The sequence below is a fragment of the Orussus abietinus genome, unplaced genomic scaffold (genome assembly GCF_000612105.2).
Source record: "Orussus abietinus isolate OABI.00-Male unplaced genomic scaffold, Oabi_2.0 scaffold32, whole genome shotgun sequence".
NCBI lineage: Eukaryota > Metazoa > Arthropoda > Insecta > Hymenoptera > Orussidae > Orussus > Orussus abietinus.
The window spans coordinates 725,604-745,409 of record NW_019394330.1 but is presented as its reverse complement, the minus strand read 5'-3'; the positions used below and the strand labels follow the sequence as shown (position 1 = coordinate 745,409).

The window sequence follows — 19,806 nt, the reverse complement described above, 5'->3', positions numbered from 1 at the left end:
TTTCCCCGGAACCCTGGGAAGGAACCTCGCGCTCGCCGCGCGAGGCGATACCTAAACGGGCGAGTCGCGACCTCGGGGGTGAACCTGAACGCGAACCTGGACGCGAACCGATACCTAAAGGGACGAGTCGCGACCTCGGGGGTGAACCTGAATGCGAATCTGGACGCGAACCGATACCTAAACGGGCGAGTCGCAATTTCGGGGGTGAACCTGAATGCGAACCTGAACGCGAACCTGGACCCGCACCGATACCTAAAGGGGCGAGTCGCGACCTCAGGGGTGAACTTGGACGCGTACCTGCACCGTTAAAAAAAATATTATAATTTTATAACATTTTTCTTGGAAGTTTCATTATACATGGTACACTAATTTTATAAGATATTTTCAAATTAGATATCGATCGAAATATGAGAGATCGGCGCCATTTTGGTTTTGCTCCGGGCTATGTTAACAAATTTTCATTAATAAATCCAAACTTTGAAAGTGTCAGGATAATTCCTAGGTGCTCACGAGATATGTGTCAAAGAAACTCTTTAAAAAAAGGGTCTTATTCAAATCGATTGATTTGAGAGGGGTTTCACTTCACCTTAAGACACAGATGCTGTTCGAAACTAACCAAATTCCCAGGACTGCGTTTATACCGTAAATATGCATCGTTTACCGTTTAGCACTTTGCGAAGTTATGGTAGTAGGTGAACCTCGGTACATCAGGTTTTGGTTGAATTTCGTCATTTTACTTGGGAGGCGCGCATCGTGCCGAGTTTGTGCCTTTAGCTTACTCCGGGGATTAAAGCCGCGGTGCTTCGTAAGCTCGCGCTGATCTCGGCGCGATTTGCGACTCCTCTGCAACTTGGGAATTGTACACGCAACAAGTTCATCCCATTTACGACTCCAATTAGACCCTACACAGACTCCGCGTTAACATTTCCCTCTTGGCGGAACCATTTTCAGGAGGTTTATCATTTCATTTGCATGCATTTAAGCCCACTCGTGGACTTGTCGCTTACGTAAGACGTGCTAACATCCAGGCTCGTTCCGATTCATTTGCAATCTTGGTATTTCAAATGGATCTTAAGAATCGACAATTTCATAATTTCACAATTTCACAAAATCGTAAAACTTTATAGAGTGAAACTGTCTTAAAGAAATTCGTGCACCCGATTAGGAGAAAAGTTTTATAAGCATTTTGACTGTTTGGTACGTACATATGACACTTTCGTATCACCTTAAGACACGGACGACGTGCCGGAGAATTTTCTTAGAATATTCTCGCTGCCCTTCCATATGGGGCACCCTTGGCGATATCGTAATTTTATTTACGGGGACGAAGAATATTATTTATAGGTACTTGCTCCTTCCCCGTACGATCGTAGCCTGGGTGCACCTCGGTCGAACAAAATGCGTACGTGTCACGCACGTTGAAATTGGCTAAAACCCACCCCAAGCTAAGTGTATTCTCGTAGACATCCGTTAAGGTGAAGTGAAACCCCCTCGAATCAATCGATTCGAATAAGACACTTTTTTTAAGGGTGTTGGATAGAGCTCTCTTGACATATGACTCGTGAACACCTAATTCACTCAGAAACGATGAATCCAAATGATTCTGGAATTTTACTTCGATTTCTTCATAATTATTGTACGAAAACGACAGATGGAGTGTGCCATTTATTACGATACTCAATATAATTCGGCACAGCTGTCAATATAAAAGCGAACGTCGGCCATGTAGGTATTCAGAAAAACCTTTTTACCGACGTCGATCAAGTCCCTCGCCGTGTTTCACATCACCTTAATGTCCCGGCAGAGCTCTACATTGTCTACGGGGCGAACCGGTGGTCCCGGAAGGATTGGATCGCACTTCCTGGCTGGAAGTATCCGGGCACTAAGGGATATTCCCTAGCCGGCACTTCCCCCGGAAGTGCTCGTATTTCCGATCATTCCGGTCGGCCGAGTCATTCCGATCGGCCGTAAGAACCCTACCTCTCTCAGGAATTCTCCATAACGCCTCAGGATTCCCTAGAAATCCCCAGAACGTTTTCCCCCTCAGCTGGGACCTTGCTTTTCTTTCTCCCTAGATTTCCCCGGGGATTATTCGATTAGTCAGTTTTTTTTTTTCGCTCATTTTATCGAAGAGTGATTCGTCGTCGATAAGAGTAATTCATCATTGGGGAACTTGGCTCCATTTAGCCATTTGCCTATAAATGTCTTTTGACAGCCCTCGAGAGCATCGCGTAACGGGGAACCGTTGTCTCGTCGATTCCGCGCTTCTAGCAGCCTCATTGCTCGAAGCCGGAAAAGAACCGTGTCCGCTTTTGACGCGTTATGCACCGAGTGCCCTGTATTGTACCGTCGCTTATTGTGTACCGTTTATGCTAAACGCAAGACGGGGCTTAATGCTCGCGCCGCAAGTTCGCGCGGCGTACCGTTAAAGGCTCTTGCGGTTTCCGCCGGATCTTCCGCGAAGAAAGTTAATCCCGAAACGACTGTTTTGCATTTTCCACATCCCTCCAGGGGCTCGATTCTCAAGTTCATGCGGATATTTTCGCATACGAATAGATTCGCACGAAAAAATTCCGCACACGAGGAGGAAGACCAACTCTTGAGGACCCTTCGAATTGGGTTCGTGGGAATTACTCGTAGGTAATCGTATGCGACTACGAATCAACGTTGCCGCTTGTCTGTCAAATGCACGAACCAATGAAATGTTTTTTACTAGGAATAAAAAAAAAATATCGAAGAAATCCGTTTGAAGTCCAGAATCGAGGCCCTGGCGTGTAGCAGAAAATTCACCGGGCCAAAAGGGCTGATGCTCGAATGCTTCTACCGGGAAAGTGAGAGACAAAGGGGGGCCCCATTAAAATTCAAGAAATAAACCGCGAAGAACCAGTCCACCGGCTCGGCTGTCAGGTTCTTGCCCAACGCCGACGACCAGCTTCTTCCTCAAATGGTGCATTCCCACGGCGACGGTGCGACGACCCTCTGTTTTGTTCGCGAGCCATTTCCTGCGATTCGTCGCCGAAAATCACGATTTTTGCCCTCGACGAGGCTTTTATTCGAAAGTTCCTTTCGAAATTCATCTGCAGGCGACCTCGTCGACGACCTTCCGTTCGGCTCGCGAGCCATTTTGAGCGTGCCTGCGTAAACTCCACTGATTTCGAACCTTTCATAAGACTCACCCTGTATATTCGATTTTCGTTTTCTCTTTGAATGTCCATTTCGATGCCTCGAGCGAAACGCGTTTTATCCAGCCATTTTTTGCACGATTTCATTAATCGACGTTCAAACCGCTTCGAAGCTCGATGCGTGAGGTCGCACTCCCTCGAAAGGGAGTTCGAGCTTGGAAACATCATCGCGGCTTTCCTTAAGTCATAAATTCTCATTTAAGAGCCGACATCCCCTGTCAATTTATAGCGACATTGCCGCGTCGACTTGCACGCTACTTGCATACGGGGAGCATCCTACGGCATACGGGTGGCACAGGGTCGGTATACAGGGAGCATACCGGGAGCATACAGGGAGCATACAGGGAGCACGAAGCTGGGCAGGTGGGATCTCGCCCGACCGGGCCGAGCTCGCGACGCGCTCCGGAGAGTGCAAGCACCGCGGCGCGTTTGTAGGTTAAGGTCGCCGGTCCGCATCCGCGTAGGCGTCATCGCGGTGTCCATAAATATTTATGAAATAGCTACGTCGGTAGTTGGCAACGAACGGCTACTCGGATCGTCCCAAGGACTACCGGTTCCCGCAGGAATCGGGCGGGTCGAGGCGATCGTTCGCGGCCCAAGAGCCGGACGTCTTTAACGGGGCACGGTTCGATGGCTCTCCCTTATGAGCCCTGACGTTCTCCGGGGTTTTTCTCTCCACGGCTGCGGGACCTCCAAGGCCGCCATGCTCTTTCCCTTCCGCGGAAACGTTAGGCCGTTTGCCCCCGTACTTTGTTATTTTCCCCGAAGACTTTGTTATTTTCTCGGATGTGCATTCTGACGTTAAAGTTTTTCACGGACCTCGGAACGTTGCGGATAACCGAAGTGCCGATGAAGCCGTCCGGTAAAAATTCAGTTTGGAATCGCCTTAGCTTGCTTATTCCCGTCACGTGGGTCATATTGTACATCGGCAATTCGAGCGGCTTCCTACAGTCCAGTCGGAGGGAGAGACTCGAGCGCTGCGGCCGAATTATTCATAACCTCACTCTCGGGCCGCCAGCCCGCGTGACATTGCCCGTCGGCGCGACCGCGAAAAGGCAACCTGTTCTAGAAATTTGAATTAGTCAACGTTTCGCGGTTGCAGTTGGCACGGCGGATGAATATTTCAGGTACCGTTTTCTCCATTGAAACATACCGTGGTCATCCAGGTTTTTGCCAATCCGATAATGCAGAAGCAGCGCGGCGAATGTGGAAGGAATTTACATCGATTTCCTCCCAACAGAACTTACACGGAAATTTCTCGCTCTTTCCTAATGAATATAAAATAAAAGGGTTGCGAATACGTTACATATCTAAATGGTTCAGACGAATATCACAGTTTATGACGCGTAATATTGGAATCATTGTTTTGCCGTTGTTTTTCCTTTTTAAGGCGTGCAGACGCGGTACGATCGTTTTGTAACGTAATGATATTCGTTTTAATACAGTATATGATTTTTTTGAGCTAGATGGAAAAAGGGAAAAGTTCGGTTTAAAAGCTCCTTAATCTTCGAGTAACGTATCCATGGAGCCGCCGGTAGATTTATCGAGTGACACCCGCCATTTTTCCTTCTCGAATGCGCTCTCGCAGCGGCGAGTCTCACTCGCGGCTGCGCGCAGGCGCGGAGCGTCCCACTCCCCGTGTAGGAGTAGAAAGTTGCTATTGTGCTGGATCTGGTTTTATATAAATAGCCACGGTTCTCGGGCGCCGGACGCGCGCATGCGCGGCCCGCGTAATAAAATAATAACGCGGTTGTCCTGAAAACCGAGAAGGAGGTGTCCGCGAGGGAGACGATTTGCCCTGCAGCAAGGAGAGACCACAGGTGCCGTCTCGCGAAGAGGGCAACGAAATTCGAGACCGCCTCTTTGCCTTTTATCTAGGTAGGGGAATTAAATAACCCTTGTAGAATATCCGGAATGGCGATATTCCTTCGCGGAGATCGCGCGAATGCTTCACCGAAGTCGAACGAACTCCGCTCGGTTCCGTTTCCGTTACAGTTAAAGTTCGTAACCTACCTTGTACCGGGCATACCGACGGTGCGGTTTCTCGCTAGTTTTTAAGGTGAAGTGAAACACGGCGAGGAACTTGATTGACGTCGGTAAAAAACGTATAAATACCTTCTATGTTTAATACCTACGTTGTCGTTTGTTTTTATATTGACAGCTGTGTCGAATTATATTCAGTATTGTATTTACCGTCTCTTGCTACTCCCACGTATCCGACAAGGATACGTATATAGCTTTCCGTAGTTCACCTTGAGTGGCGCCACGATCGCGTAGGAGTTTGCACGGCACTTTCGCATCCCCTCAGAGGTCGACCCGGGATCACTCGAGAGCGCAAGATGGACGACCGAGTGGCGGAACGCGTTCCCGTTAAAAGTCTCTCTTCCGTGGGTCTTTTAGCACCATAAAATAGAGGAAGGTGAGCGAATGCGAATATACGCTGCACGTCGAAAACATTCGCGCTAGTATCCGACGTGGATATCCCCTGTAAACAATTTCAGCGGTCAGGGACTCTAACCGTTAATTAGCTTGAAGTTGAAAATCGAATATCCACATTTACGACCACATTTATCCACCGGTCACGTACATTTTTTTTTTCTTCTTTCGTAAAAATGTTTTCTTTTTTATATGGGAGCGTGGATTTACCAGCGAGCGTTCGTAAATACATCGGCTCGAACCGCACGCGTCGTCTGGTGCAACGCTCTCCGATTTCCACGGACCGTGAAAGTTCGAGAAACCGTTTTGTCCGGTTGCATTCGACTGCTCGATTCCATCGACTTCGTGGTGCACATTGCGTCTTCCGTGTAAAATAAATTTTATGAATATTTCTAACGGGGTAGTAAGAGCGAAATTTCGACACAGCGGGTACTCCCGAAAACCTAATCCGCCTTCTTCTCTTTTCTCTCAATTTTCAACCGTAAAAAGGATACACTTTAACAGTGAAGAGTGGCCTCGTAGGTCTCTTTATTCGTGGTTGTGCTCTCTACTTGAAACCACGTATGCCCTAGAGAGTCAAGGATAGGCCGGCGTTTCCGCGTGATGAAAAAGTCGAAGCGGATTTGCCGGTTCCGGTGAGTCTCCTCTTGCGCGCGCAGTCGATCCGGAAGAAGGAAGTCTTCCCCTGGAAAAGCAAATTTGCGCCTTTTACGGCCACCCGGGTAAAGACACGTGTCAGTCCAGATTACAGACCCAATGGTTTCACCTCACTCTTCGGGTGCTCTCCGTTGCCGAGTGTTCTCGGTACTCTTTGCCGCTTCCAGGTGTACGCAATAGGTGCGTGTATATATCTCCTATTGTAATTAGTACCTGCCTCGCATGTTCCGCTTGTCCAGCAGTAATGACGTGCCATTATTGTTGCGTCGTTGTTATTACCAGCTGCCACCGGGCCGGACACTGACTCCGAAAGGGACGAGTACGCATTGTGTGCGTGACAGTACTCGTGTACACGTACGTACAACGGTAACGTAATTACATTTCGCTTGGAAATGAAATTCATACAAAATGCACTGAAGTAAAATTAAAGTTGTTCGTTTACGAGAAATTGTATTAAGGGGTTCTAGGTCACGAATCATTGTTTTATGGGACAGCTTTTAACTGTATCGAGAGCAGAAGTTTCCAACGGATAGGCATCTGTAACTTTGAAGCCCTTATTTTTCTCCGTTTAGGAAAGAGATTTTCCTAAATGGAGAAATGGCCCTCGGATTTAGTAATATCAGGCGGAGAGGCAGTCATTCCGCGATTACGCCGACGGAAGATGCCTTCGCCCGAGGGTGGAGCCCGGAATAAAAGCCGGCACGAAGGGAGGAAATAAATAAAAAGGGGCGCACGTCTCGTTCGCGTCTAAGGAATCCCGCTCGGCAAGGCCGAGGAACGGCCTAGCCGCGGGCTACGCGGAAAATACGCATGCTCGCGGCTTGCCGTTCCGCGCGGTGCCCCGTTGCCGTCTCGTTGCCGTCACGTTGCCGTCGCGTTGCCGTCACGTTGCCGTCGCGTTGCCCTCACGTTACCATCGCGTTACCATCACGTTACCGTCACATTACCCTCCTTACCCTCGTTACCCTTGTTACCGCATCGTTGCCCGTGTTAAGGTGAAACGAACCAGGGCCAGGAACTTAATCGACCTCAGTAAAGATTTTTCTAAATACTTACGTTGCCTACGTAGTAATATAAATAGAAAATCCGAGATAACTAATTTGGAGGAGATAGTTGATTTCTTAATAGAATATTTATCATGAGATTCCGATAACTAAGAATACATCCGAACCCATCCAACGACATCATTTAATTTTTTTAATTTGTATCTACTTGACGTTGAAACGAACAGGCGATGTGCGCCTACGATAAGTTCAGCTCTCGTTTCCTTTGTGCATCATTTTGGATCAACGATGTCTCTCGTTAACGGGAGGTTGTTAAAATTGTAGAACACCTGCCGTAAGACTGAGCCGAAGGTAAATACACATTTTTATACCAGGAATTCAATTATTTTCCCTCTATCGTGTCCGCGTTCGCTTTTGTTATCGACTTTTGCGTGGGTCGACGAGGGTTGCTGAATTTATTAGCATTAACGAGCAGACGGGGGAAATACACAGAGTGATTCATAACCACTGCAGTAGCAGGACTTCGGTGCATCGAAAAAAAAGAAAAAAAACTCCGGTTCGACCAACTGTGATTCAGTTGTACTTATCGCGCGTCGTCGGATGTATCGGCATAACGAATATTTATAGTTTCGCTCGATTAGTTGAATTATAGGAAATTCTATGTGGGTAACCATTGCTCTCATAATTCTCGGCTGGTTAGTTCGGGTACAGTGAAACTCCCCTTATATCAGTCGATTATATTAAACGTGTAATTCTACTAGAATCACATGTACTAAAAGTGCATGAATTTTATGAATATTTCTGACAGGGTAGTTTTAGGTACTTCACCTCGCCAGCCTCGAAAAATAGTACAAAACCACACGTTACGACTATAAGATACATTTAGTTATGCAAAGTAAGAAAGAGATGCCTTTCTTTTCTTTAGTCGTAGGAGAGAGGCAAGCGCGCGCATTATCGCGGTCCATTGTGTCATGCCGTCGGAATATAAATCATGCGCGATACGTAATAACATGTCTCCCGTACATAACCGTAGTTGTAGTTATTTTTGTTCGGCATGACACGGACACGCGCCAGTTCTGTCAAGCTTTCTCCGATTTTCAGTTCTCCTGTCGGTGCGTGGCAGTCGCATATTGCGTCGAATGTTGTCGCTTTCCGGGAATATAAATTATTACGCATTTCCCGCTGCGGCCCGATTTCTGAAGTCAAAGAAATCCAGGTGAAAAAGAATTTCAGTTTACCGTGATAGTGTCATATTTCAACGGTCATCAAACTCCATTGATATTAGCCAATAGTCATGTAACGTCCGCCCTATTTTTCATTAATAAATTTAAGATGAAATGAAACACGTCGAGAAATTTGATCGACGTTGGTAAAAAGGATTTTTCTAAATGCAGAACGAAGGTCCGGACACCCATAAAATTTCATTTCTAATTTCTAGATGAATCTTCTAGTAATCGTTACACGGAAGGGGGATACATCTCGAGCGGTCAGAATTATTGGAGTACCCACACTCTGGCCAAATTGCTTTAACACGGAATTACACTTTTAGGGGTGAGCGTTAATTAGCCCATTGTTCCTGTAATAACATTTCCCTGTCGCGGTATTGTAACGTCGCTGTATCTCGCAGATGTCATACTGGCCAGTACGGTTGCTAATTACCGATACAAGACCGCCAGCAGGTATGACTGCTTTGCATTCCGCTTCCAAAGAGCGTCGTCGCAATCCCCGAGGTCGTACCGACGTTCTCACGTGTGCACACGCGAAAGGCATTGGAATCGCAGACACTCGCCATGCGCCCGCTGTAAGCCGAACGTGTCGAGGCTGATACACCCGCGGACTCGTTCGCCCGTGTATTTTAACATATGGCATCCGCACTTCACGCGAAACTCCTGTGTGCGTAACGTAGCACGATGCGTGGAGGGACGGACAGGAAGCGAAGCATTGAGCGCATCAGCACTTCCGGACGGACCGCCGCCATGACTTCCGGTTGGCTCTGTTCGCGGGGAAGAAAGTTGAAAAAATGTTACCACCCAGTGGGTATTGGCCAATTGACCGAGACATTTGAAATTAACCATCTCCTGCCACGGAAAAAAAAAAAACAAATAATTTGGTTATAATTACTATAGGGACGTGGTTAAAATTCCGTGGAAAGTAAAACCACATAAATGGGGAATGTAACCTTGCGAATAGGTATCCATGGCGATGCGCCTAAAAGGTGCAAGAGTGATCACCATTTGGAATGGTAATATTAACTACACGAAGGGATTACAATACGCGAAAGGAAATCATTTTTCCGAGTGGTATGAATATTCAGCGCAGAAAATGTTTGATCTCCTCTTGGAAATAAATCGATGACGACGATTTGACGACTACGTGACCTGGAAGATAAATTTCCCTACAGATATTTTCGAAAGTCTTTCTTTCTCTCTCTCTCTTGCTTAAGCGTCAACGCTTTTCGCTGACGTCCTGGAAAATTGAGAAACTCGGATATATGTTGAGTTATGAGAGATCGTGACTATTAGGGGAGGAAATATAAACAGGAAGACGGCCTTGACATGTTTTCAACTTGACATGCGGAGCTTGCGGTTCGCTGGGAAATTCGCCATTGTGCGAAACCCTGTTTATTTTTCCCCTTTGCTGCTTCCTCTTCCCTTTTTCTCTGTTCATGCATCCTTCCACTCGCTCCACCCTCCATTAATTTCATCCAGACCGAGTAAACGGTAAACGCGACTTTCGTTATAACAAAACATTGCATGAATAATTATCTAATGAGTCTAACGGTAAACAGGAGTCACGAAAGCGAAAAAAAAATGCAGTTCATTCGGCGATTATTTAATGATCCAAAAAGGACTTCCACGTTGCGTTGAGGTAGCGAATATCGGCTTACATTAATATCGGAAAATGTATTAATTGGTGAATTTTCGGTACACTGGATTTATTAATTAATGGATTTTCGGTTCACCTGATATGGATCATTTATGTAAGCGAATCAGGTCGGGAATGGACGAGAAATGTAATCCGTTGTTCAATACATGTGCAGTGCGTTATTATCAGAGGAATACGCTCCACATTATGCACTTGGCGAGAGACCGAATCGGTTTCTTTGATTACGAAACCGGTCATTAAAATCAACATCCTGGAATCGTGACGATGTGTTCGCTATCATTTCCCGTTGAAATTAGTCCTCACGTTATTCTTCAGAAAATGAAGCACCGACTTGAGTTTGCAGTGGTATACCCCTCCCTTAAAGTGAAGTGAAATCCCCCTCAAATCGGTCGATTCGAATAAGATACTTTTCTGAAAATTTAGTTGACATGGAAATCACAGATCATAAAACGTAATTATACAAACGTATATATAAGAACGTTTAAATTCTCATCAGAAGTCCACGATAGAGTTTCAGCGCACGTTCGCAGTCATTCCCTGAAATTTAAGAGGCCCATCTAGAAAGATGTGCTTTTTAGTGGCAGTTTGGATCTCAGCCGCCATCTACGTTAAATTTGCGGCTGTGAATGCGAACATTAAGACCGGCTATACCAATTTGAAGAGACTTAAGTACTTAACAGGCACTTCCATCGAAAACTGGCCAATTGGGCTTCCAACTTGCACACGCAATTTGACTAGCTAAGCTTCACTTAATAATTGGGTTAACAAGTTGAGATTCCATAGTGATGCATCTCTCGCAAAAAGCGCTATGTTATTCCGTGCATTTAATGAGCAATAACGAGACAGCGTTGAAGTCATTTCGTGATTTCGTCTCAGAACCATAAGATCCTTACGACTCGTTATGTTATGTTAATCAAAATATATGGTTAATATTTATATATGCGAGAACCAATATTTAAGCAATATTGTTTTTCTACTTGGGAAGTGATGTAGTTTGGAAGTACTGACAACGAATAAGTATGTTATCGCCGTGGAGTGCGCATGCGCGGAGGGGGACAAGATGGCGGCGGGTACAAAATAGCGGGAGTTCGCACGAGGGGACGCCACAGGGTCAGCCTTGAAATCGCGATTGCACCGTTTCCCTACCCAGTGGCACCTGGATTCGCGAAAGGTATTGGTGGACGACTGTGCAAACCGACACAGTTAGCTCGTGGAGGGCTACGAAGGGCAAAAGCCCGTAGTTGCATTTCGAGCGGCAAGGAAAGCGCATCTGCAGTTTCGCCCGCTTGCCGGTCTCGCGGTTTCGCTCTAACGGATCAAGTCGCCGGCCGAGCGCGAAAAACTCAAATGGCACCGACTCCCCATCGACGGACTTTTCTTATTTTCTTTATCCGAAAAGCTCTCATCGGTTTGAAGGACGTTGGCGCGAAGGGGAAGAAAAACAAGACTGAGGATAATCCGCAAAGATGAGTAGAAGCTCTTGTATGCCTTTCATTGTTTTCCATGATTCTTCCATTTTTCCATCCTTTTCGTGACGTACTTAACGTCTACTCTTAAAAAATCCACGTGCAAAAATGAAAAAACAAACTCCAAGAGTAAAGAAAAGGAGATTGATTTTCTTCCGTTGAAAAAATAAGCGTAAGATAGAAACCAATGTTTCCTCGCTGTTCAAACTCACATTGAGCGTTCCCCTGCGATCAGCTCTGTGATTGGAGAAGTGATTCCCTTCGATATCTAAACGTTTATATTTCCGCCCACGAGCAGTGATTTTGCAAAGTCAACACTTCTCTCTTTACGGTGGTCGATAATATATGACCGTTTTTCGTAGGAATTCCGGTACGCGGATTTATCGAGCCATCCATAAATAATTATTAATCCGCCATTGCGATCGCCGAAGGTCTCGCGAAAAACTCGTTGTATAAACTAACATTTGTTTTAAGCGAAATACCTACACAATAAAAACCTGTGCATTAAAAATAACTGCACCCAAGAGAACAAACGAAGCCGAAAACAAAACCATATAACGATATATTAAAACCTACACGGAAACAAAGCACGCGGGAGACGTCCGGTAATGCTTCGTCCCACACAAAGAAACAACCGCATGGAGAGCTACTAACTCCTCATGCTCTTACAACCCATAAAGAAGACAAACTCTAATACGAAACAAAGGAATAATACACAAAACAGTTTAACAGTTGAGTTAGCTAAGGTGTCTAACGGATACTGCATTAACCTCAAAAATGATTGGTATTTTGCGCATCTACGGCATAAAACGGGTTTGTCAATGTTCCTTGTGACACGGAGCAGTTTTTTTTTTGTGAGGCTCTCTCACCCCGCGAGATGAAAATTCGTACGAACGTTCGAGGTTGGAGAGGAAGAAGAAATGAAAAAAAAAAAAGAAAAGAAAGGAAAGGAAAAGTCCGTCCTGTTTTTGCGGGGCCGCACAGTCAGCCGAGATGCACAAGCGAAGTCGAGGGAGGACGGGATTCGCCATCGTGACGGAATTCGCAGATCGAGAAAGTTCCGCCGTAACAGAAAGGAATTGGGCACGGTGGTGAGAAAAGCGGTAAAAGTCGGAGCAGCCGATCTGCCGAGCGGCCGCAACTCTCAAGAGATCGACCGTGTATTTAGCGACCAATTTGGCACGCAGTCGATCGCTACTCGAATTTTTCATCCCGGGCTCGTTTCGCACGATTCGTGTGGATTCTCCTCCGTGATCGAAGGTTCTCGTCAAGCAAACACTAAAACTCACAACCGGGGAAATTCAAAAGAGGGGAAAGACGTATTAGATGTTGGTTCAGTGTTTTCAGACGTGAAATAAATTACCCTAAGAGTGACTTCCATCTCTACCCGTTTGCAAAAGGAAATACCCAGAAGTTTTCTACGTTCTCGTTTTTTTTACTTATGGTGACATGAAAGTGATATATACATAACAAAAAGTCAAAATACTTATTATACACTTTTCTCCAAACTGGGCGAATTTTTCGGGGAGAAACGTCATTGCCAACCGAGAGTCGTATCACACGACTCACCGGGAACGATCTCTCGAGGTTTGGCTTCGATCTTAAATTCATCGATAAAAAGGGCATTTAAAAGAACGACACGATAATAAAAAAGGCAAGGCCCTTTGGGTCCTTCTTGAAGTAGTTTCTAGTTTCCTTCATTAATCGGGCTAATTCTTAATTCTTTCCTGGCACCCGCCTTTCTTTTCCTCCAGCACAGAGCTTATCTAGAGGACATAAACACGCGGTGGCTCTTTCTGGCTCTTTCAAAGAGAATCCGGAAACGATTGCAGGTGCGGCCTAATTTCCTGCTGCTTATACGGTCTGCCGCAACGACTAGTTTGCATATCAGCCTGCTTCTACGTAATCGCCAAGGCTGTTTCTACATCCATATCTTTAAGTATTACGATGCCACACATTTTGGCGTCTTAGCTCAGCAAAACTAGCGTTCCACTTCCGCAGTGGTCGCTTTGCATATGTAACCTGTATTCCCGCACGACGCGCAAGGACTGACTTTTTCTTTTCTTTTCCTGATTTTTCGGAATAAAATGTTTCGTGAAATTGTCAAAAGTTTACAACATTTTCAGCCACTTCTAAAAGAATCTTCCCATTCTTTTCAATTTACTTTCGTATATCAAAATTGACTTAAAGGTGATATGAAAGAGTCAGGAAAAATGATTAACAACTTATTTTTTCTATTTTTCTTTGTACGAGTTCTAGTTTTAAAACCAGCACGATTTATGTAATACCTTTATTCGCAAACTTATCACGATTGACGAGAACACCGCGATAAAAAATGTTGACCTTACCATGTAGGAGAGATTTTTTCTAACTTTATTGTAACGCGAGAAGCTTTGCAAATTATTACTGCTCTACATACGCTCTTACGCCGATGAGGTCTACGAAGGTTATCAACAATAATTTCTCGTAATAGAAATGGAACATTTTTATAAATAACATACAGACTGAATATTTTTTTAAGTTCTTTTCCAGCAAATATATCACGGCGTGTAATAAGCGCAGGTTTTAATAATATTTCTTACAAAATTTGTAATCAAATACTCCAGGGACGGATTTGATGAAATTTGCTTAATATATTTAAATCAGTTATTTCTGCCGCAGTAATCCCGTTAACGAGGTACAAGGGAAATCGTGAAGTTGCCTCGAGGTTGTGCTTCATAAAACCCGAAGAGTCGGCGAAACGAGTCTCTTGAACTTGAGTTTCCGATGAAAAGTCCCGAAAGCCGGAAATGAGGTCACTCGCCATGTGCAATGAAATGGTCGGAGGGTGGCATCCGGTATATTACCGCTCTTATGTGCCATATATCATATCGATTAACAAACTTACGACGGATACATTCCCCTCTATATATACTCTGCCAATCCGCGTAAAAAGTTAACCCCACTAAATTTCGTAAACACTAAATATAAAAATTGCACAAGGTTCGTAAATGAACATTTCTAAACGTTCAGTTTCAAACGTCTAAATAATGAAATTCATTTCGACGACACATTAAGGTGAAGTGAAACCCCCCAAATCGGTCGGCTCGAATAAGACACTTTTTTTTTTAAAGCTATGGAGGACTTTTTATCGACTCTATAGTCCCGATTGCCGCAAACGAGAGGGAACGTCCCGAGCACGCAGTCGTAAGCTCCTGCGCAGACAGGTGCAACTCGACGCAGAGTCGCGACAGCGACATAAGCCCATCTGCGGTTTCGCAGCGGTCGCAGCACGCCATGGTTGCGCCTCCACCTGTTCTTAATATCCATTGGCCGCAGTTTCTGACCGAAGAATATTTTTCAACGGGATCGTCGCGAATCGAGTCCTTTGTCGAGCCGCGAAGCGGCTTAATGCTCTCGGCGGGTCCGCCGTCACACGGTCTTGGCAGCGACCTAAGCTCCATCTGAGAATGCCGTCTCGGCTCGTAAAAGGACAACGTCGCGCCCTTTTCCCTGAAATCTCTTCGGCCGACGTCGAGTCACGACAGCTACCTAATGCGATTCGCGGTTTTACGCGATGGTGGGGAAACTTTTTTTCCACTCGGTCGAGCGCACTTCCCGTCGGACTTTGGTGCGAGTAAAAACCCTGATAATGACCATACTATACGTACGTAAATGGATGGGCGCATAGAACGGAGCGAGTCCTAACAGCGACCCGTTTTGCCCCTCGTAAACGCTCCCTTGTTATACATATATCGCTCTAGAGAGCATTTATTTTCGACGCTCTCGAGCTAATCGCCGTCGACATAATTTTACCACTAAATGGGGATAGCTATAAGATTAAAGAGAGAGAGAGAGATGAAGAGGGGAAGAGAGGAAACGTATAATTTTCTCTTTTTTAAATTTTATCCACAATTGCGGCTGTTTCGCTGTGACCCTGTAGTACGACTCGCTTTCAACATTTTTCTTCCTAGAATGATGAAATTCTTACCATTCGGCACAGTGAAATAGACGATGAAGTATCTACACTGTTAAAAAAATTCATACACTTTTAGTGCATATGGGTGCAGTAAAATTATAAATCTGATGTTCGAAAGTCATTTGGTACGCATTGTTTGCAAGTCATTTAGATGAGTCTAATTTTACGATCGTTTACGTAAGTTTATTTTTAAACATTATACATGAATTTATAAATTTATTACACGTATGCGCTAAATTTGTAATATATGCTATACATTTTATTTGAAAATACGTTATAAAATTATTATATTTTTTTTAACAGTGTAACTCTGAAATTACCGAGAGTCGATATAGTAAGGGAGCGAGTCTCGACAACGACTTTAAGCCATCTGCGGTTTCGTGCGACTCGCCGTCGTTGCCGCCACCTGACCGTATTCCTAGCGGAGCTCGACTCCCCTCGCGGCTTCGCTCGTACTTGTCCCCGTACCGGTACGTACCGATCCGACCCTGTTCGCATCGGACGTCAGTATAGACCTTAGATTTACGTTAATTCCCCACCGAAGGTAGAAGAAACGCCCGAAGATACGCGACTCCGTTACCAATCGCGGACGATGCGTTCCACGCCCTGATCCATACCCTATAAAATATATTCATAAAATTAATACACTTTTAGTACATAAGGCTGCGGTAGAACTGTTTAAGGTGATATGACATTTCATTTGAAAATACCTTATAAAATTACTATACCGTGTCTGAATAAAACTTCCAACGAAAATGTTATAAAATTATTATGTTTTTTTTTAACGGTGAAGCACGTGGGGTTTTCTTTACGTCGCGATGGGTTACGTCCAAAGGATGGCTCGATTGCAAGTCCGCGCGAAAATCAGGAACTTGCTTTTTCACGATAACGTTTGATGTGTGACAGTCGATGGCCGATACGCGATATCTGATATTTATCGTTCGAGGACACTCAATACGCTCGGTTAGTTGCTATGAAAGCGTGCGGTCGACGATCCTTGCGGTTCTTATTGGATTTCATATCGGGAGAGATCACGGGATAAATTCACTTTCGCGAGTGCGCGAGATCGATGGATCGGCAATTTCTAACCTAACAATAAGAGCGACAGGACTTTCGGAGATAAGCCTAACTTTGTAACTTCATTTCCTTATTCCCACAACTGTGAGAATAAATTGATTTTTGGAATTAGTAAATTTTAAATGTACATTCTACTTATCGTAAGATGGCGCTGTCCGACATTTATTGTGTAAAATATTCGATATACCTTACGATACGTTCTTTTTTGTCGCATATCGTGCCTGTATCGATGAAGCTTAAGTAGAGATATTAATCGAAATGATATTATTTAAGTAGAAATGTTAAATAAAAGGTACTCATCGAAATGCGTTAACGTGAAATGATTTTTTGTTTCCAGCTTCGAGGAGACGTCGATGGACAGCAGTCCTTTGGCTACGGTGACGGAAGGTCGAGTGAGCGACTCCTGCGGCGAGCCGATCAAGGACTGCGACGTGGAAGTCACATCCTTGGAGGAGGCGAAGTCAGTGATAGCGGCCCTCAGATCGAGACAAAGGGCGCAGGCGCACCAAATGCTGGCCTGGAGAAGGACGCTCAAGTTGCAGGTGAGAATGAGCTCGTTTGCGAAGCTGCCGGAAGTCGAGGCACCACAGGGTTCCAAAAATGATTCTTTACCGTCTGATCTCGATACGACAGTTTTTTTCTTCCTCTTTTCGCGAGGTCCTGCCTTTTATTCTTCCAAGGAATTCAAATGCGAACCGCATTTGCGTGGAAATAGGCGGCGGAAAGTGGGGTCGAAAATTCGTGAAAATTGAACCGACTGGATTTCCGCGAAGCCCAGACCCGTTAGCGCGGATAGACCGTTTAATATTAATTTCAAAGAGTCGCGGCTCGGACGCGCGACGGCCGCGTAAAGAAGAGGAAACGAAGGAAAAAGGAAATACGGAAAAGAGGAGGCCGGCTCTCGCTCGAACCGGGTTAGTTTTATTCATAAGCGGTCCCTCGCCGCACAATCGACGGCTCGCGGGAGCGACGCGCTTTCCCAGCCAGCCATTTATGCGAGACAATGCAGGAATAATGGGCTCCTTATAGGAAGAGAGCCTATGCCCGGTCCGCTCATGCAAAACAGGCCGGATGTTGCGTTCTGGGACCGGTGCGATGAATAACGATGCGGAGCTGCTTTACCGACATCGCACGCTACTTCGCCACTTGCACTCTCGATACATAGATGTCGTAAAATACCGATCAAGGTGGAGGTTTTTTTATCCTCTTCGAAGAAAAACTTGGAAAATAATCTCGCCGTCTCGCGTCGGAACCCACAATGAATACGTACTTTGTCTCGTTACGGTTTAGCAGAATAGCAAAATTGTGATAGGATATTTTCATAAGAAAACCTGATAAATAATCTGCGCATTCTTTTCCGAGGCCCGCGATCAAGGTGAACGAATATCAATAATATGGCAGAATTAACTTATGGGTGTGGCGTCCCATATATTATTTTAACTTTCGATGCATTTCCGCTAAAGGATACGGCTATCGATCAAAATTATTAACATTCTGCAAGAAGGGCGAAACTGTCCAACCGTGGCGAACGCCTTTACTTTTCTCGTAGTCGGGGATTTTCTTTCCTTCTTTTAGAGATCCATTCGAATGTATAACGGAATTGCTTTGAAATAAGCCAGACCTGTTTATTCAGGTGAAGAGATAAATATAGAACGTTTGCAAAACAGTCTCCACAGTCTCTTCGCAGTTTTATCTCCGGATTTGAGTCACGGAGGATCAACGTTGAGTTCCACGTTGCATTAAAAATCAATTTTTTAAATTCTTCGTTTTTTACCATAATTGATACATTCCAATTTTATTTTATCGACGTCGATTAAATTTCTCAGCGCCTTCGATATCACCTTAAGGGTACTTAAATTCATTCCAGGAGGACCTGGTCGGCCGACTAACGCGGGAGAAGGCCGAGCAACTGCGAACCCTTTCGTCGCAACTGCTTCTCTTCGAGTCGCGACTCTGCCGGAAGCAAAAAGAGATCGAAGCTAGCCTGGCCCAGAGAGAGGCCATCATTCTGAGGCAACAGCGAGTGATTCGCCAGCTACAGAGCAGACTAGCGGAGAGGACCACCAGTACCAGGGACTCGCCCCCGTGCGACGCTCTCGATAGACTGGACAGCCTGGGCGACAGCGACAGTGCCGTCGTCCTCGAGGAATCGACCGACGACCCGGCTCCTCCACGGTACTCCATCGACTTCCGAAAACTGTTTTTTCCTCCCATGGCTGGTTCCGGAAGGGATTATAGCGAAGTGAAACCCCCCTCAAATCAGTCGATTCGTATTAAACACTTTTTTTAATAAGTGTTATAAATATTTTAATGTTTCATATATATAGTCCCTTTCATACCGTAATTCTCGTAACGGCATCCTAGAGGCGGTTCTTGTTTCATTGTCTTACAGAAGAATTTATAACTATTATCCCTATCGCCACCATTCGCGTTTTTGATATAATTGCTAACATTTAATGTATGTAATGGTGGGTCTAATTTATGCCGACGAATTGCAGATTCCGATCGAACATCACCGACGTGACCGTAATTCGGTCCGTCTCCGATGCCGTCGACCCCTCCAACAAATACACCTCGATAAGGAGGTGCAATGGGTTCCTCAGGCGACCGGAAATCTTGGAGACGGTGTACTCCGTGGAAGAGGACGCCGACAGCGAAAACAATCAGGACCCTTCGGAATCGACGGAGAACTCGGAGTATGAGAGTAGGAAAAGTAAATGCCCGGGTCCGGGCAAAGGCAGACTTCAGGATCTCTACGGCAGCTTTGAGCGACTCGCCCAGGAAACGGATTCCCAGCACAGCGAAAGGCCTAAAGACGAGAGTCAACAGGCGCAGGTCTGGCCGACTTCCCAGCATTTTTCCCTCGACACGCGGTGTCGAAAATGACGAAACGTCAAAAATTAAATTCCCCACCAAACAGACTATGTTACAATTACATAACACTGGAATAGCATGATATGTAACGAATGTTATTCAAAAGAGCTTTCTCGTCATTTTCGCCACTGTGCGACAGCGCAGCCTTCATTAGGAAATTTTCTCGTGGAAATTACTACAAATCATCTTTATTAAAATTGTATATCTTAATAATTCATAAAATTCACTAATCTTTCTTTGAATAGATGAGGTCATAAAACGTCTCG

General features: G+C 45.2%; 1 protein-coding gene across 1 annotated transcript in view; it reads left to right on the top strand.

The window, feature by feature from the left end:
- LOC105703847 overlaps window positions 1–19,806 on the top strand; it is a 46,087-nt gene that overhangs the window by 25,601 nt on the left and 680 nt on the right. The window contains exons 2-4 of the mRNA XM_012432546.1: window positions 17,004–17,208; window positions 18,534–18,841; window positions 19,165–19,501. Of these exons, the coding sequence (XP_012287969.1) occupies window positions 17,004–17,208; window positions 18,534–18,841; window positions 19,165–19,501 (850 nt within the window). The remainder of the gene's footprint in view (window positions 1–17,003; window positions 17,209–18,533; window positions 18,842–19,164; window positions 19,502–19,806) is intronic.